The 16,861-nt window shown below is 41.0% G+C and overlaps 1 protein-coding gene across 1 annotated transcript; it reads right to left on the minus strand.

Moving 5' to 3' along the window:
- Positions 1-1,372: 1,372 nt before the first annotated feature.
- Positions 1,373-15,449, minus strand: sim2 (SIM bHLH transcription factor 2). The gene is made up of 11 exons (XM_062535588.1): positions 15,051-15,449; positions 12,784-12,866; positions 12,525-12,614; positions 9,363-9,471; positions 8,860-8,945; positions 7,403-7,602; positions 7,180-7,286; positions 6,114-6,261; positions 5,501-5,663; positions 4,351-4,735; positions 1,373-2,877 (listed from the first exon to the last, which is right to left on the minus strand). Exons 1-11 carry the CDS (start codon positions 15,223-15,225, stop codon positions 2,180-2,182), a joined length of 2,244 nt encoding a protein of 747 aa, XP_062391572.1. The 5' UTR covers positions 15,226-15,449; the 3' UTR covers positions 1,373-2,179.
- Positions 15,450-16,861: the final 1,412 nt, after the last annotated feature.

A 16,861-nucleotide genomic window follows, 5' to 3' on the forward strand; every position in this document is an offset into this window, starting at 1 on the left:
ATAACATGCTAGACTAAGTAAATCTCTGCTGTATTTATGGGTTAAAAAAAAAAAAAAATGACCAGCCACACTATTACCCAGCATGCTTCAGGGACCAGGTGGTCCGGCCCCATTCTTCCCTTCCCCTTGTGCTCCGTCGCCCGGTGGGGGTGATGAGGTGTGGGAGAAGGCTGTGGTGCAGGTGGACGGGGGCCGAGTGTGGCGTGAGGGCTAGGGCTAGGGAAGGCGGAGAGGCCATTTCCTGCGCTCCCTTTGGCTCATCCTCGGCCTGTTAGAGGACACCTCATTTGTCTTCAGCACCTTTAGGCTTTTGGCTCATCTCTGCCAGATGAAGTGAAAATATGCCTACAGACGTTGCAAGCTGTATGAAGCCTTCACCTCATTATGAATTATAGCTCATCCAAAGGTTTTGTAACTGTATGCAACACTGCATGGAGTCTCAGTTTTCATACACAGCACTAGATGTTCCTGGATAAAACCGTTCAAATTTTGCAATTCCTAATTCCTATTCCTATAGGATATACCATTTTCATTCAGGTAGTAGTAGTAGTAGGTAGTACCTGATATCAGCCATGTTTTCAACAATTCCTTCCATGTTTGCCATGTTTATGACGGAAAGGTACGGGTGAACACTTGGATGTTTGGACCGTTTGCTGCAAATCACATATCTGTGCATGTGACGTATTGGATTGGTCACTCTTTCTGAACACTGAAGTAGTTTGAAAGTTCATTAGGCGAATAGCTTACCTTGGATCCATAAATGGTGCCCTCTCAATATCCTATTAAACAATTTCTGTGGAAGCTGTCAGGGGGTCAAAGGAATCTATCCTTTTTAATATTGGCTGCATAATACCACATCTCTATCTGGCCTCCCCAGAGACTGGCAGGCCGGCACACAGGAGCCCTTTGGCTCACCTTCAGAATAATTTTACTCCAGAAAACGGGGGCCTTATAGTTTTTTTCGTAAACAAAAATAAAGCACTACTTCCTCCTTATAGTGTTTGCTCTGTGAAGTTTGGTGCTGGTTTGGGGGGGGGGGGGTATGGTGGGTGCTCACACTGATGGTGTATTTCATGTAGACCATGGGCCCTAACGTGATCTAAATTCAGCTTCAAATCTTTGTTTCTGTAAACACAGCTGGGCTATTGTTTGACATGACTTTACTGTTGTGAACAAATGAAAAAAAAATGTTAATCACAATATTACACAAATGGATCTTCAGATTGAATCTTCTCACTTACCTCAGCTATTCCCTTAACTATCAGAATTACCATGTTGGTTTTTGCATATGAAAATAGCCAGCAAAATGCACATGGAGAGAAAATGAAATAAACCTAAAAGCCATTTCACATATTTATTCCAGTTGAAAGCAAACTACTCTCTTTCATTTCAAGTTCTTCACCGAGAAAATGAATGCTTTTATTTATACATGAGACAATTGTTTTGCATTATAAATAAGCAAATCGCTATGTGTTTCACAAGAATAAATACACACATGACCTCTACTGCATTAAGAAAAATCATAATTGAATGACCAACTGAAGTCTTGTTAATGTTAAGCATTGAGATACTGTAGCTGGTTGTTAGGCAACAAGAGAGCCTCTATATGCCTTCTGGTGGTGGCTCGTATCGTCCTGATGACTGACAATTGTGTGGTCCGGTGTCCTTGTTTGTACATTTCACCTCATAGTCAAAATTATTTCAGTGCCTTTCCTAATTTCTCCAGACAAGATTGAGTTTTTACTCTGTTGGGGTTTTAAAACAACCAGAAAATCACATTCAAAGCTTGCAGTGTCAACTGAATTTAGGAAATTGTATTATAGCTGTGTTAAAAACATGCAAAATTATGGTAAAAAAAAAACAAAACGAAAGCAATATAAATCATTACAGGTTTTCTTTCTAAGATACAGCTAGTTTTTGAATGGACTGTAAATTTGTAATATGCAAATTTTGGCTACAATCTGCCAACGCATTACATACAGTATGCCAGCTCAAAAGTATGCAAAAATATATATTCAATAAACCTGAAATTGCATGCCGCCTCTTGCAGGAATCTCATATGTGTGTAAGGTGTCAGTCTGATGCTGAAAGCAATGAGGTTCTCTCTCTCTCTTTCTCTCTCGCTTTCTCTTTCTCTCACTCAGTGTCCTGTGGTCTGCCCTTTGACCCTTTTGGCCTGTTACCTCTCATTGGTGATGATGACAGATGTGCCAATGTAATGGGGGATCTCCCTGTGGCTCTCGGGCGAAGAGCTGGACGCTGGGCTTTGGCTTTTGTAGAGGTACGGGTTGATCTCTTCCCCTCTGTAGCTGTAATTGTCCGTTAAATGGCCCAGTGTGTACGCCGGTCCTTGGAAGGAGCTATGCTTGGCTAGAACATGGTGGAGGTTCAAAGACACATAGGGGCTATGGCCCCCCAGGCCCACTCCCATGAACATCCTCTTGTCCTCAGCACCACACTGCTCCACGAGCTTTGGGGTCCCGCGGTCCCCACCACCGCTGTCCATATGGTCGGAGCCGGGGTGGTCCGACCGGTGCGTGTAGGAGGACTCCATCATGCACAGCCTCCTCCGCTGCTCTAGCATGACCTGCATAGGTAAGTGCTGGCCCAGGCTGTGAAGGGGTCGCGCCTGTTCACAGCTGGCCTTGGCGAACGCGGGGCCACCGAACATGCTGCACGGATTGCTGCACTTCTCTGCCGCGTCGAGAGAGTCTTTGGGGTCTCGACTGAACAGCATCTTGCTGTCTTCTTTCGTGACATGCTGAGGGGGGGTTTCGTACGGCTCCTCCTTGAACCCGCTGCTAGGTCTGGAAGTTGAACAGCTGGAAAAGCCCTCATGAATTGGTTCACTGATGTATCTTCTGCTTGCTGTTGGCCCTGCAGTTGAAAATGATATGGTACATTAAAGCAACTGAATTGTAACTGGTGACATCAGGGAAAGTATGTGCTGAGTGATGCAGCAGACACAGCAGGAACAGCTACCCGGCCGCAGCACACAACTCTGATCTTTCTCGGAGGATCTGAAACCCCTATATAGATGAGAGCTAATGAATGCTGATGAAAAATGATTTACATTGTTGTGCTACATGCTAACTTGAAGTTACTGACTTAAATGTGTGTGTGTGTGTGTGTGTGTGTGTGCGTGCGTGCGTGCATGTGTGCTCGTGTGCGTGTGTGTGAATTGACTTTCAGATTCCATTTGGCACAAAATCACTGGCAGTTCAATCACTTGCAACGGCTTAGGGACTGTTCTTCATTCAGCAGAGAAGACGTCTATTTTCCACCCTGCAGCTGAAGCTGCCTCTGTATTTGGGGCTAACTATTTTCATTGTGCTTCATACAACAGTTCATTTTTGACGCTCACCACTCTGAAGAGCCATTTCTTTCCTGAAAGAGACCCTTGCTCCAATGATGTCTTTTGTAACTGTCAAAGGATACAACTGTTATTTTTATTTGAGTTCAGGCCTGCCAAAGGCATGTCTAATAGACTTTATAAATGCTCTGTGTCTGGAGGGCTTTGAGTGTGTAATGATGGTGAGAATGTAAGTGAAGTCATCCCAGGAAGAGATCAGTATAAATCAGTTAAAGTGGAGCCGTGTTGAGTTATAGTGCCCCACATGGCTTGAGTTTTCTCCTCCTTTCCACCACACACAATATGCACCTCAGGGCCAGGCTTAAAGGTAAAGCTTCTCTGTGGTCTCTGCTGTTGAGTAAAACAAGACAATGCAACAAAATCTAGCCGCTATGTCAAGAAAGTCATGCTTTTTTGCGCAACATGTGAGATATCCAAAGAGTCCATATGTGACGAGTTAGAATTGAGACTGTGGTGTCACAGGCAGGGTCAATAAGTCCAATAAATATTAAATAAGTTACAGTATACTGTATATATCCACAACATTTTACGGCTATTGAGGGTCCTTCATGACATTTCAAAATATGCATTTTGAGGAACAGCTGTGAATTTCTGGGGATTAGTGAATATCTGGAGTGGGGCTTTCACAATTGTAATATTGTTATACAAGACCGTTCCACATTGGGCTAAGAGTGTGGATGAATGGCTACAAACAAGCAATACAGTTACAATCAGCTGTAGCAAATATGAAGTGCTCTGCTAAGCAATCCAAGTTATACAATTTCTCAAAGATTAAGCAGTACATAGTACATTGTTCAATTATAGACATGGATATGATGAATGAAGACGTCAATTAGTTCACACATTCTGCCGCATGAGTTGGATCTATAGCCATCTTTCTAGGATGACATGACATTACTTCTACCTTGTTACTCTCAGAGAAGGTACGCAAGAATGTGCAAAATCTCGGGATAGACAAATACAAACTGTCAGCGTACCTGCGTATGGGCTGTTGCAGGGCCCTGGGGAGGGACTCAAGGTGTGGTTGTGGTGGCTTTTCGCGGAGTGCGACGAACAAGGGTTGGTGCAGTTCCAGTGGCCATCGGCCCGGGTCTGCAGGGAGCTCAGTAGCTGGCGAGTGGTCTGGCCTGCGGAGTTCTGGGCTGGCCGCAGCTTCCTGACCGCGAACGCGGGGCTGTCGGCGGGAAAGTGCCCGTAGGGGTAGGGAAGCGGAAGTCCATAGGCAGGAGTGCAGAGCACCTCCGCCGCCTCAGACACAGAGGCCTGCTCCTGGCAGGATACGAGGCTGCACGGGGGACTCTCTTTCCAGCTCCCAGCCTGAGAGGGGCACTCCTGCTTGTCAGGGTGGAAAGAGGGACTTGGCTAAAAAGGGAAACAAAGCATCAACCACAATGTCACTGATTGAATGTCAACAATGAGTTGCTGTCCATTAAAAAATGGTGCTGATTTGTTAAAGGAGAATTCCGGTGACTTTTCACACAGATCTCTGTTTTCGCGGTCACCGAGTACTGTCAGCACAAAAGAAAAAGAAAGCCAACATCTAAAGCAGCCAGGTAGCTGCAGTGCTACACTATGGGGGCATGAGCAAGGGGGCTGATGAACATGCCCCCAGTGTATTGCTGTAGCTGCCTGGCTCCTTTAGCTTTTCCTTTTCGTACCGGCAGTACTTGGTGACCTTGAGAAACCGGGATCTATGTGAAATATTTCCCTTTAAAGCAGAACTATGCAAGATTTTTTGGCTTAATTTGCCTTAACTAATCAGCTTTGGAGTCATTGGAATGGTTATATGACTTATTTCGGGTTGAATGGCGGCTGTCTCGCTTCCCTCTAGCGCCTGTGAGAGGAAAAATCACGCATGCAAGTTTTGTGCCATCAGGTCGGTGGCACTTCCTAACAGAAAGTCTCCAGCCTCGCGATTATGCTCATGAAAAGGCAGACTGACCGATTGAGGAGTTTTGCAAAACATACGGCTAAAGCTGTAGGGGAAGCTCTGCAGAGAAATCTGCAAGCATAAAACGAGCAAAAACGAAAAGCAAAGAGCGAAAGCGAAACCGGCCAATCCTGCACAGTTTCCCTTTAACTCTTGGTACAGTAACTTTAATGAGATCAGAGGAGAGGGAATTCAACCTGAGGGTAAGGAGACATCTTCAGCTTGGCTTTGATCTTGACTGCTTTGGTTTTGAGCTGTTTCCGGGAGTCCTGTGATGTGGGTGTGCTCTTGTAGGTGAGTGCTGGTTTGATGGCCCTGGTTTGGTCCTGGGAGAGCAGCATGTCTTTATATTCAATCTCCCTGTGAAGGCCCACATGCACACAAAAGCCTCATCATGACAACAGTGTTGGAAAGCAGATGAAACATCCCCTTGAAAGACCTGCTGAAGCTGTCTTATGAAGAACCAACCAAAAAACGACCACTTCAGAAAGAGCAGGGGTGTAGTGGAGACTAAAGGCAAATAAATGCAGCATATCCACCTCTGAAATGTCAGAAATAGTGTTTATCCATCTCTTATTAAGGTTCATACATCAACAAATTACACTGTAGGCTATTATCCACACACAATGTATCAACACTCTAGGAATCATTATTACACTGGACAATAACATCCACCATCAAACATTTTCTGAAAATCTTTTTAAAATCCAATACCTTACTGATCACAGAATTTATAGTACCACTACACCCTTGAGGAAGAGTTAAGATGGAGAATAATGACATGTGCACCTGTGTTGACACCACACTCACGTTAGCACATAGTTGACACTGACAATGCAGTGGGGTCGTGATGAGCGGCTGTTGTGGACAATAGTGGCGTAGCTCTGAACCCATACCCAGCCGCCATGCTTGGAGAGCATCCTGTAGTACTTGGTGGTAACTTGTCCTTTCACCAACACTGTAAACCAGAATAGGAAATCTCATTCATGAGTACCTAGTGGTTGCTTGACCAAGAGGTAATACATGCTTACTTTGAGATGAGTCCAAGCATGCTAATGTTTTTCCATAGCAAAAGTAGAATAGAGTTCCAAAGGACAAAAATCAGAAGAAACAGTGGCACAGCACTACTTGTCGATGCCAGCTCTAACTTTCGTAACCCTGTTTTCAGTGGATTTTAGTATTGACAGTTGATTTATAGTATAATTAATTACCTTTATTTACATACACAACTTATTGCATACATTTTACAAGGTCGTAGTATAACAACTAACTGCCATCTCAGGAAATAATAGACTACCATTGCTGAGCCTACAGGACTAAATAGTAGTCTTTTTTCTTGTAGGTAATACAGGTTCATGATAGCAATCCATCATGTACAGTACATCATGAATGGGTGAATCCAGACAAGCCTGTTAGCAAGTACCCATTTGCTCTGCAGGTTCGTCTGGACAGGATCCCACTGACGCCTGTCTCTGAATCACCAAATCCCAGGATCCAATCATAATCACTTATTGGGGCAGACTTTTTATGATGACAGATAGAGCAGTGCATTCAACTCAACCAATGGCTGCGCTGATGGTGACAGGGTTAAACAGATATGTGTTTTCTTTGGAATTGAGTAAACAACTGCATTTGAAATCGTTTAAGAGTTTAAGGTAAGACTTTAATGGGACAATTTAAGTTTGATTTCACTGCTAATTTCACCCCTGGAAGTCGTAAGTCAACAAAAACTTTCCAGACACACTCTCAATCTCAGTTGAGATTTGAGAAGTGATCTGTTGTTGATAACCAGGCAAGGTTCATGAGCAAAGAGCGGCTCCAAATAAATGCAATCATACATTTCCTAAACATTTGCATACTGGGCGGGTGCACTCACACAGGTGGTGAGCATAGCGAAGATGGAACACGTCACACCCATGGACATGGTGATATAAGGTTTTCTCAATCAGATCCTGAGGCTCATAACCTGTTAATTCAGCAACCCTGCAATACAAAAATATTTGCAAAAAGTATTTACAAATGGCTCTTTACTTTGTTTGTCTGTCTGTCTGTACAGAGCACTGCTTTGTGAACGAATGTGTATGGATCGATGCACTTACCTGCTATCAAGAAAGATGAGCTTTAGATCGAGGCTAGCACGAAACATGAACATGTTGCTGTGTAGCTTGATCTCAGTGATTCCACTTGGAGGCAGTGAATGGCCAACTGCCACCAGACCTATGATCTGATAACAGGAGTCATAGATAGTCATGTCCATCACATATTGCCGGATCTTCAGATAACCGCTACAATGGATCACCTAGTCAATAGAGGAAGGAGAAAAGCATGAATACTATCCATTGTCAGACTTTCTCATCAGTTCTCATTCTCATCAGTTGGTTCTGAATCATATAATCATGCCCTCAATAGAACCAGGACTGCCAAACTTTAAACAAAATAATGTCAAAATTATAAACAAAACATGTGTGAACAGATAGTTGTAACCTATTGGGAATAAATGCACTGCTCTTTCTCTCTTATGTGACCCAGAGATTGCAGAGCATGCTGGGCTTTCTCTACCGGGGGACTGTGAGTGGAAGCTCTGTGCTGGTCCTGCGCTAGTTTAACGGCCGCTCGCGGGCCCACGGACACAGACACATGCTGACGTGCTAATGGGGACCTACTCCGCTCTATTTATCTTTCTCACTTCCTGTTTACCTTCGCCGTGCCCCCGGACACGCAATGGTGCCCCTGCGCAGGGGGATGATTTATTCTCTACTTAACATAAATGGCTTGTTTATTGCCCGTGTAAATTTCAAACAAATCTCCAAAAGCAATCGGTAGAATGATTTATGTGTGACGGATGAAGGAAAGATTTTATTGAGTACTGTGAAGCTCAGCTGTTGAATGAGGGGAAAATGTCAGAGGCCTAAGGGAGAATATATATCAATCATTTGCTACTTGAAATGCAGAAAATGAATAATATTATGAATACATCTAAACATTTCATGGCCTAGAGGAAAATGATAAAATAGCATCTTAGCGTCACTCATGTGATGGTGACACTGTTGTATGAAAGCTCATTCAACATGTAGCCTAGACTACAGGGTCCACATTTGACAGTGGTTACAACTGATTTAAATTCACTAAGCGTGGCGCTCAGCATGCATGAAAAGCACAATAGTGTCTGATTCTGATTCAAATGATCCCTGGCAATGTGGTATGTACAGTAAGTTTTGCCTGCTCCTGCTTTTCATCCAACCATTTGCAATGCAAAATTCAGACCGATTCAGACTGACAAAAAAAAAAGAAAAAAAGATTCATACCCTGAATCTGGATGTCCCATTAGACATGTTTATCTTGGTGTTCCTTTATTAAGTAATTTCAGTAAAACATTAAAGGCAATAACCATAAAAACAGCTCTACTCACAAGCAAAGATCATGAAATCATACAGTATGCCACTCTCTGTGCAGTAATGACTTCATAATGCCAATTTTCTGCATACATACTGTACATGTACAGTATACAACTCTGTATGCAGTGAGGAATTCATAATGCCAGGGTGTTTCTGCGTACCTTGTAACCTCCACACGTTAGTCCAGCGTTGCGCTTGGCCAGAACACACTTCATTCTCAGGAAAAAGGAACGCTCCATCTCGTACTCTGCCGTATAGAGAAGTACATTTGTTTTAAATTCTGTCTGCACTGGGAGATTACAATTATGTATGGTGTAAAAAACAGTGCAATATGACGATATATTTCTTCCTGTTTTGAGATATAGGGATAAAGGGATAAACTGAAGGATACAGTTGTACATTGCTTTCTACAGTAAGATGATTTAATTAACATGAATAAACCATACATTACATAACATTACATACACTGCATTCGTTATGTGTTAAACTTTACATGGTGTTTATGACAATGCATCACATGCCACAAATAGGGTGTCTTGTTATTGATAATTTATAAATACCAGCATAATCAAACAATAAGCAATACCATGCTTTGTCACAGTCAGAGAGTTATATTCATGTTATAGCATTTATTTTGGGGCTTGTTTTGCTTGCTGTGGTGTACCTTGCATGAAGTGAGGGGTGAGAGGCTGGTGTGCGCTCAGTACTGCTGTCATCTCATCATGGTCTGAGGGGTGGATATACTCAAAAATACTATTTCCTGTCAGCTCCACCTGTGGATACAAACACTTCTATTCTGAGCTTGTTATCATGACAAATGTTCATGTGTGTTTGATTTTATGTGTATCAGTGCAAGAACATTAACTTTTTAGGCAATGCCTATGTCTAACATGGGTCCAGGAAAGTTTGAGCTGATATAGTGTGAGCTAGTAACTAGCTGGTGCTATAAGTTAATTTGCACAAACATTTGCATGTGAAAACATAAACAGAGTCCATCGGAAACTTTGATCTATTTTACTACCCCAATCTGTTGGTCAGATTAGACACAGAGGAGGCTACTGATCAACACTTCAAGGATAAATTGGGTTCTTCACAGACTTAATCTGAGCTTTGTAGTTGTAGAGAATAGTGACTGCAAGAACTGATTCTGCTTGTGAGGAATGCAAAGTGTGCAGGCCTCACCAGACACACCATACCTACACTGCACTTCATAAACATTCCTCTTCTCTCTGATATGTACTGCAAAGTTCTTTCCTACTTGTTGCATTCAGAGATGGATCAAATACTATCTTTAGTATGTATATCAGACTATTCCACATTATTCCACCGCTATTTATAATATTTTATATGACAGCAGGAATATGGGAGTTCCTAACCACACACACACTGTATATACACAGACGTGTTCTCAGCTTTAGGCACAAAGAAACCAGGTGTTCCGCCCACAGTTACACCAACAATGTGATTTGCCAAAATGCAAATGAGCTATGTTGCATCTTTTTCGTATTGGCGTCAGGATGTGTCTGTGTGTTGTCTCCTGTTACCGAGAACATGCAATATAGATCCAATTATATATTTCCCTTGTGTGCTCAGCATTTTCTATTTTAGCACAGTGGGCAGAAACCAAGGGCTGACCAGCGGTTACAGCTCCTCCTCTAAAGAAAAGGGGAAAGAAGGAGCAAGCTGAACTGATATCATACAAATGGGTCTAGACTCTGTTCCGTCCGGAGAAAGCAGCATGTTTGAGAGTTGAAAGAAAAGACCTGGAATATCTTCAAGAGGTGTAGCTAGTCCCTGGCACATGGAACGTGTGTTACCTCTAGACATTCCTCCCATTGGACAGGCTCTCAGATAGACTGACAGGGTGGAGAGGGGTGCAAGAACTTGTGCATTCTGCAGGCTACTTCTGTAATTTGTCATTACGGCTATGGTGGACTTGAGGTGTCGGCTAATACTGACTGTGTCACAGAAAAGAGTGGTCCTACTGGAGGTTTTTTCATTCTAAAGGAGAAAAAAAACTACTTTGGGGCAGTGTTGACCTATCGGTCTTCTTAGGATAGAGCCTCGCCTGTTTCTAGGCAAATAAATGATGTGATATTTCTGGGCAGATAGCAGGGGTTCTGGACTTTTTCATTGGGCTTGGAACACAATTAGATTTAGCATCAAGTTCAAACTTTGAAAAAGCATTGCAGACACCACTTGATTAATTATTTTGGACCTTGCGTATATGTCTTTGTTTGGTAGTCACAATCTGTTGTGGAAGACATTCAGCTATTCCTTGATTATCTAAAACCACATACTGGCACCATTTGGATATTGGTGTTGTGCTTGAACGCATGAACTGAATTACAACACTGTATCATATATTACGCCCACTTCTGTGCACTATTTCAACCTCAGCTTTCACCACTGTAATGGAGGTTATCCGAAGAGCCTCTAAGTGAAACCCAGCCACCTCCCATCAGAGCTTATATGGATTACATTAAAGATGTGGTGGACGCAGCTTGGTCTGTTGCCACATACTGTATAAAGGGGCCTCTGACTGTTAATGAGTGTTGCTCATAAAGAGCTGGAGAATTTTGAGAATTTTTGAATAGCTGGGGATTTCACTGTGAATTTTTTAAATTATGATAGTCAGCTTCAGATAGATAGATAGATAGATAGATACTTTATTGATCCCCAAGGGGAAATTCATGGAGGACTTCAAATGTGTGAAGGCACACCATCCACACAGTGTAACAATGCAGCAACTAAGAACTCTGCTCCAAACAGGGAAGATGGAGAGCCCACTGAAGCAGTTCAATAAGCAATAGGGTCATCACTGGAGGTGAAGGGAGGAGAGGCAGGATCTGAACTACAAGAGCATTGTTGATTACAGGAAGATCCGTACATTTGTTTGAAAGAAAAGCCAAACCTTTTCCACTTTTTTGTGGAGGCCAAAACAAGACTGTTGGCACTTCTATAAAAGCAGGCATGGTATTGTACTCTGAAGATGTTGAGTCTGTTGTACACTTTTATGTTGAGTTTATGATAATATGATATGAAGACTTAACTAAGGAAGCCATTGCAAGACAGAAGCAAACGTATGAACATTTCATAGGTGAAACAAGGGAATGAGGTTGGCCAGCACCAAAGACCAGAAGAGAGATAGCCTAAGGGCCACAGGTTCTCCTTCAGGTAACTCACACTGCCTCTCTTTGGAGTCATCTCATGACCACACAAGGAAGCCAGTGCACCTGACCTCTTACAATGCTCTGGAATGTGGCACCAATGGAGCACAAATATATTGTTGTTGTTAACAACTAACTAACTATCTAACATAACTAACTATGAAACTATCATAACTAACTAACATGTACTGTGTGCTGTAGAATTACTGCTACACAAACAGCTTACAGCAATCATCCAAACAAATCATAAGAAGTAGGCTACAGTACCTAATCTGAGCAACATCTAGGTTTAACAATCTTAGCCAATTTATTTGAGATAAATTGGCTGGTCTCCTTACACATTGTGTAAAGAATACCCTCAGCATAAGGCAGACAACTACAGAAAGACCTCCTGAGACTAGCAGATAACATTCATTATGTTGGCTTAATGGACACCTGCGTGGGACTTCATCTCTAAACAAATGTTTGAATGGTCTTGTCAACGTGTTCCAAGACTGACCTAGATCTTTTCTTTGAACCAGACACAACAGATAATGTTTTAAACGTCAATTCAAATTGAGATGAAGCCGTATTCATAACCTGCTGGTTTTACCATGACTTGACCAGCTATGATTGTGTGCAGCAGTCAAAAGGGAACAGAAAAAAAGCAGACAAACCTGTGACAATCCTAGATGAACGGAGGCCGTCTCAGAGATGTACATTATTTTCCCATCAGATGCCACCACAAAGACAAAGCCATCAAGGGTCTGAAAATGTAAAAAAGGAATAAATTGTAGAGCTCCAAAGGTGAGCAACTGGTTAAAAAAATGTCACATTTCTTTTTCTTTTTTAAAAAAGCTAAAACCACACAGTACTTTATTTTTGTATCTTTTTTTTTTTTACAAACATTACATAAACATATGGTGACATAATGACCTGGAGTAGGTGTGAGCCCAACTCTTTTGCCATGTTGTCCAGTGGACTGTGTCGAGTAGGTTGTCCCCAGGCATCCCCTAGACCTTAGAATGGAGCATAAAGAGACAAGAAGTCACTCTTGTACAAATTCACATATCTTCTTTCTGGACAAATCTGAATTTCATTATAGGACATGGACGCACATGATGCTTGATAAATGGCCTCGTCGCTAAATTAGCAAATTAAATTCAGAGCATGATGTACACTCGAACAAAGAAACGGGTCTGTTGCAAACTGGTCTGTTGAAATGTTTGTTCATCAAAGAAGTAGATTATTCAGAGAGATGCATTTAATTTCTCTAACTGTACTGTACATCAATAGCTAACACGGTGCAACCAATTTTTATTAGTGATATTTCTGCTAATTTGTCAAAAGTCACCAGCAAACCTAGTCTCACTACTGTGTGAAGTATGAACGCAAGCTCTAGCAGTACTTCTCCTTGCAAAGCTTCATCTCTGAGACAAGGGAAAAAGTTCAGCACATTTTCACTTCATCAGGTAACAAATATGTTTTACTAAGGTTAAATAAGTAATAATTATTATTTACTCATCAAAGTATGTGGTCTTCATTAATACATGCAATAGACATTGTATGCATATTTGTAAACCATACGTTCAGTAATGGAATATTACGTCTCCAAAACCCACTACCTTAATTGCACTAATCTCCAAGTATTTAAATATATAATGATTTTTAAACATATATTATATATATAAAAGATCTGCAATGCATAGCATAGACAGCAATGCATTATGTCAGTGTGAATGTTAGTATTGGCCATTTTCATAAATTCTGCAGTGACACATGAGTTCGAAGATGTAATTTGCACAGCATATTATAGGAGGGAAGACTGTTTAAAGCTGCTTGGTTTTCCTGGATAAGAACGAGACCTATCTAGACAATAACTAAAATTACTTTCCACATGACACCAGCAAGTGTTCCGAGGATGGCACCATATCCGCGACTTGGTGCGCAGCGCATCTCATGCCTTTTTTTTGTCATGTTAATAATGAATAGGCCTATCTAGGCTACATGTTTTTTATAATTTGTTGGCTAATTATTTTGAGGCTATATGAGAATTTATAAGATTATATATTAAATTGTTGCAGTGTATCTACACCACGCCTTCATGTTTAACGATTGCTTGCGTGTGTTTACCATTCGGCGTATTCAAACCTGTTTGGCTCTATTTTTAGCCAAAGATACTGTTATTTCTCTGGTAAACAAAAAGGTCATCATACACAGCAACTGAAATAGATTTTCCCCACAAAATCTCAGAAGTAACGTTAAAATTAGCCTACTGAGCTATTTTAAAGCATTGAGGTTTCAGTACATCTTTGTTTCTTTGGCGTGCATGAGAGACATACAGAGGATCTTAAATAATAATAATTACTATCATTATATATATATATGTATAAACATTAAAGCAGTTAACATTAGTGGAGGAAGTGGCACTTGAAAGTATGTTTCTGTCATAAAATAATAATGTGAATACATTGATGCACCCTTTCCAAATTTCTTTACGATCTTTTGCCAGTGATGAAAACTTTATTTTCTCTGATTTTGTCTCACGATTAAAAAAAGAAAACTGAATCAGGTCTCTCTGATATTAATCTAAATTTGTAATTTTTCTCCCCCCGATTCCGCTTCACAGTTTTCTCATCAGAAACCGTACGCCGATGATGCTGCATGGGACAGAGCGCTTTGACAAGACTAGGTGGACGAGTAGCCTAAATTTCTTTCAAGATGATGAAAGCAAAGCATTTTGTTATATAGGCCTATGTGAACATTTTCAGGCTAATTCAATATAATTTTCATACAATTCTTTGAATTACAATGTGAGAGGGACTACCACACAAATAATTACTGATTGTTAGTTCTGTCGGTGCAGGGTGCACACATTTTACGCTTCATTTGTCGGCTAATCTTCCCACTTTTTCTGTGCGTAATGTAATGTTTGAGAACAACAACAAAAAATGTAGGTTGATTTTCAAATGGACAGCCAGTTTCTTATTTCGTATAAAAGGTCTTATTTGGAGAAAAAAATGACAAGAGGAAATATTTAAAAAAAATAGCTGATAGCATTCTTCAACATCAGTGAATATTGCAATGACATCTAATTAACGGTCTGGCAAGTCAAACACCTCCAAATAAAAGATAGGCTAATGATATTACCAAACATTTAATTATCACTGAAATGCTAGTATTAGCCTACAAAATATACTCACCATCTGGGAACACAGATCTCATTTTGAGGTAACTTGTTGTAAGTCGAATGATTGAGGCTTTGTCCAGTTGCGATGTGATGGCAGAGGGCAGCGGCAATAACTTCGCCAGTTCATAAAATTCTCCATTTTCTTTTTCCCGTCTGGTCTTCGCTGCATTCTTGGACTTTTCCTTCATCTCTGATTGATCCAATAGTGTACTACTTGCATAACAAATTGCCTTATCCAGTCACTTTAAATGCCCAATGTAGGCTTTGCATTTATGATTGGGCCTAGGCTGTATCCCTACATCCCGTCCATTAAAGACTGTCTATTGCCTAAATATGCTGAATATATTTGCTTCGAGCTACAGACGCGTCTATTCTTATTTTAATGTACAAATAGGCCTAGTGGATGCACATAGATACGATATTTGCAATACTTATTTACAAACAACTTGAATGATTTAATTGTAGACTAAGTAGGGTGGGCTATGTTATTAGAGACTTATTGTTTTAAATAAGTGTAGACCTATATTTCTTAGGTGACAGCAGTCAATAAACAAGTCAGTATCCATATTAACATTAACATATGTATATGACCTGTTATGAGAAAACCTTTCTGGAGGCTACGTACATGCAAGACAACCAAAAGTTGAGTTGGAATAGCCCGCACTTTCTGGATCCCCGAAACGGATTCGACACGGCATTAGCTAGGCTGTTTGTCAAATATGCAAATAACTACAAAAGTACTATGCATTTTTTAGTATCATACTAAAACAGAAGTGCATTTGTAAATCATTTGCCTACACAAATATTAAATCGGTTTGTAGACAACACTGCAAAGAGATTCGTATAATCTTTGATAGGAGAAAATACACTACAGTAGACGTCCGCGAAACCGTACGCTAATTCTGATGTGTTACTGGTCATGTATTTTAGACAGCTATGATATAACAATAAGTTGCCTATAGTTTTCAGGATTCATTTCTGGCTACTTTACATGAGCGAACAATGATTACAAACCCTTCAAGAAGTGGTGGGCTGGGAATATCGAGAATCAAGACATATACGTGTCCTCATGAAGATTCGTCAACCTTAGGCTACTTCATGTAGAAATGCGTATTTCTGTTCTCCACTTCTTCATTTCAAAGAGAAAAGCTCTATATTCCAACAGGGTCAGTAGGAAAAAATCACGAAGTAATATATTTCCTGCTTGCTGTCAGTCCACGTCGTGGTAGATCCTCCAGAAAAAAACATTGTTAAGGGTCGATAATCCCAAAATATGACAAGGTAGCTCAGCAGCCGCAAGTAGCCTAACCATATTTTACGCAGAACTGAAGGCAAGAGAGGAGGCGGTGCATCACTTGAAGCAAAATCTCTACGTCACAGGGTTGCTGTACTGACAAATCGAGGTAAACTGACCTATACATCACAGGAAGGTCTATAAGATTCTGGTAGGGTATAGCCTGGCCACCATGTGCCTTTCTCTTCGCAACTTTCTTTTAATCACAATGGTTCTGTCACGGTTTGATTGGACTGGTGGAGATGGTCACCCACCTAGCATTGTCTTTATTCATTTTGCCTTTTCAGTTTAGGCATTTTTATCACATTTCAGTTTCATTTTCGTAAATGTGACCAGGCTTGGTTAGAGTTTAAAGGCTATCTTATAGATAGATAGATAGATAGATAGATAGATAGATAGATAGACAGACAGATACTTTATTGATCCACAAGGGAAAAGTCAAGGAAATTATCTTGACAATAATACAAGCACGATATTATTTCTCATCCAATCAGATTTACAGCCTGAGTCTCATGCCAGTAATCAGGCCT

Source organism: Sardina pilchardus, chromosome 5 (assembly GCF_963854185.1).
Source record: "Sardina pilchardus chromosome 5, fSarPil1.1, whole genome shotgun sequence".
Classification (NCBI taxonomy): Eukaryota; Metazoa; Chordata; class Actinopteri; order Clupeiformes; family Clupeidae; genus Sardina; species Sardina pilchardus.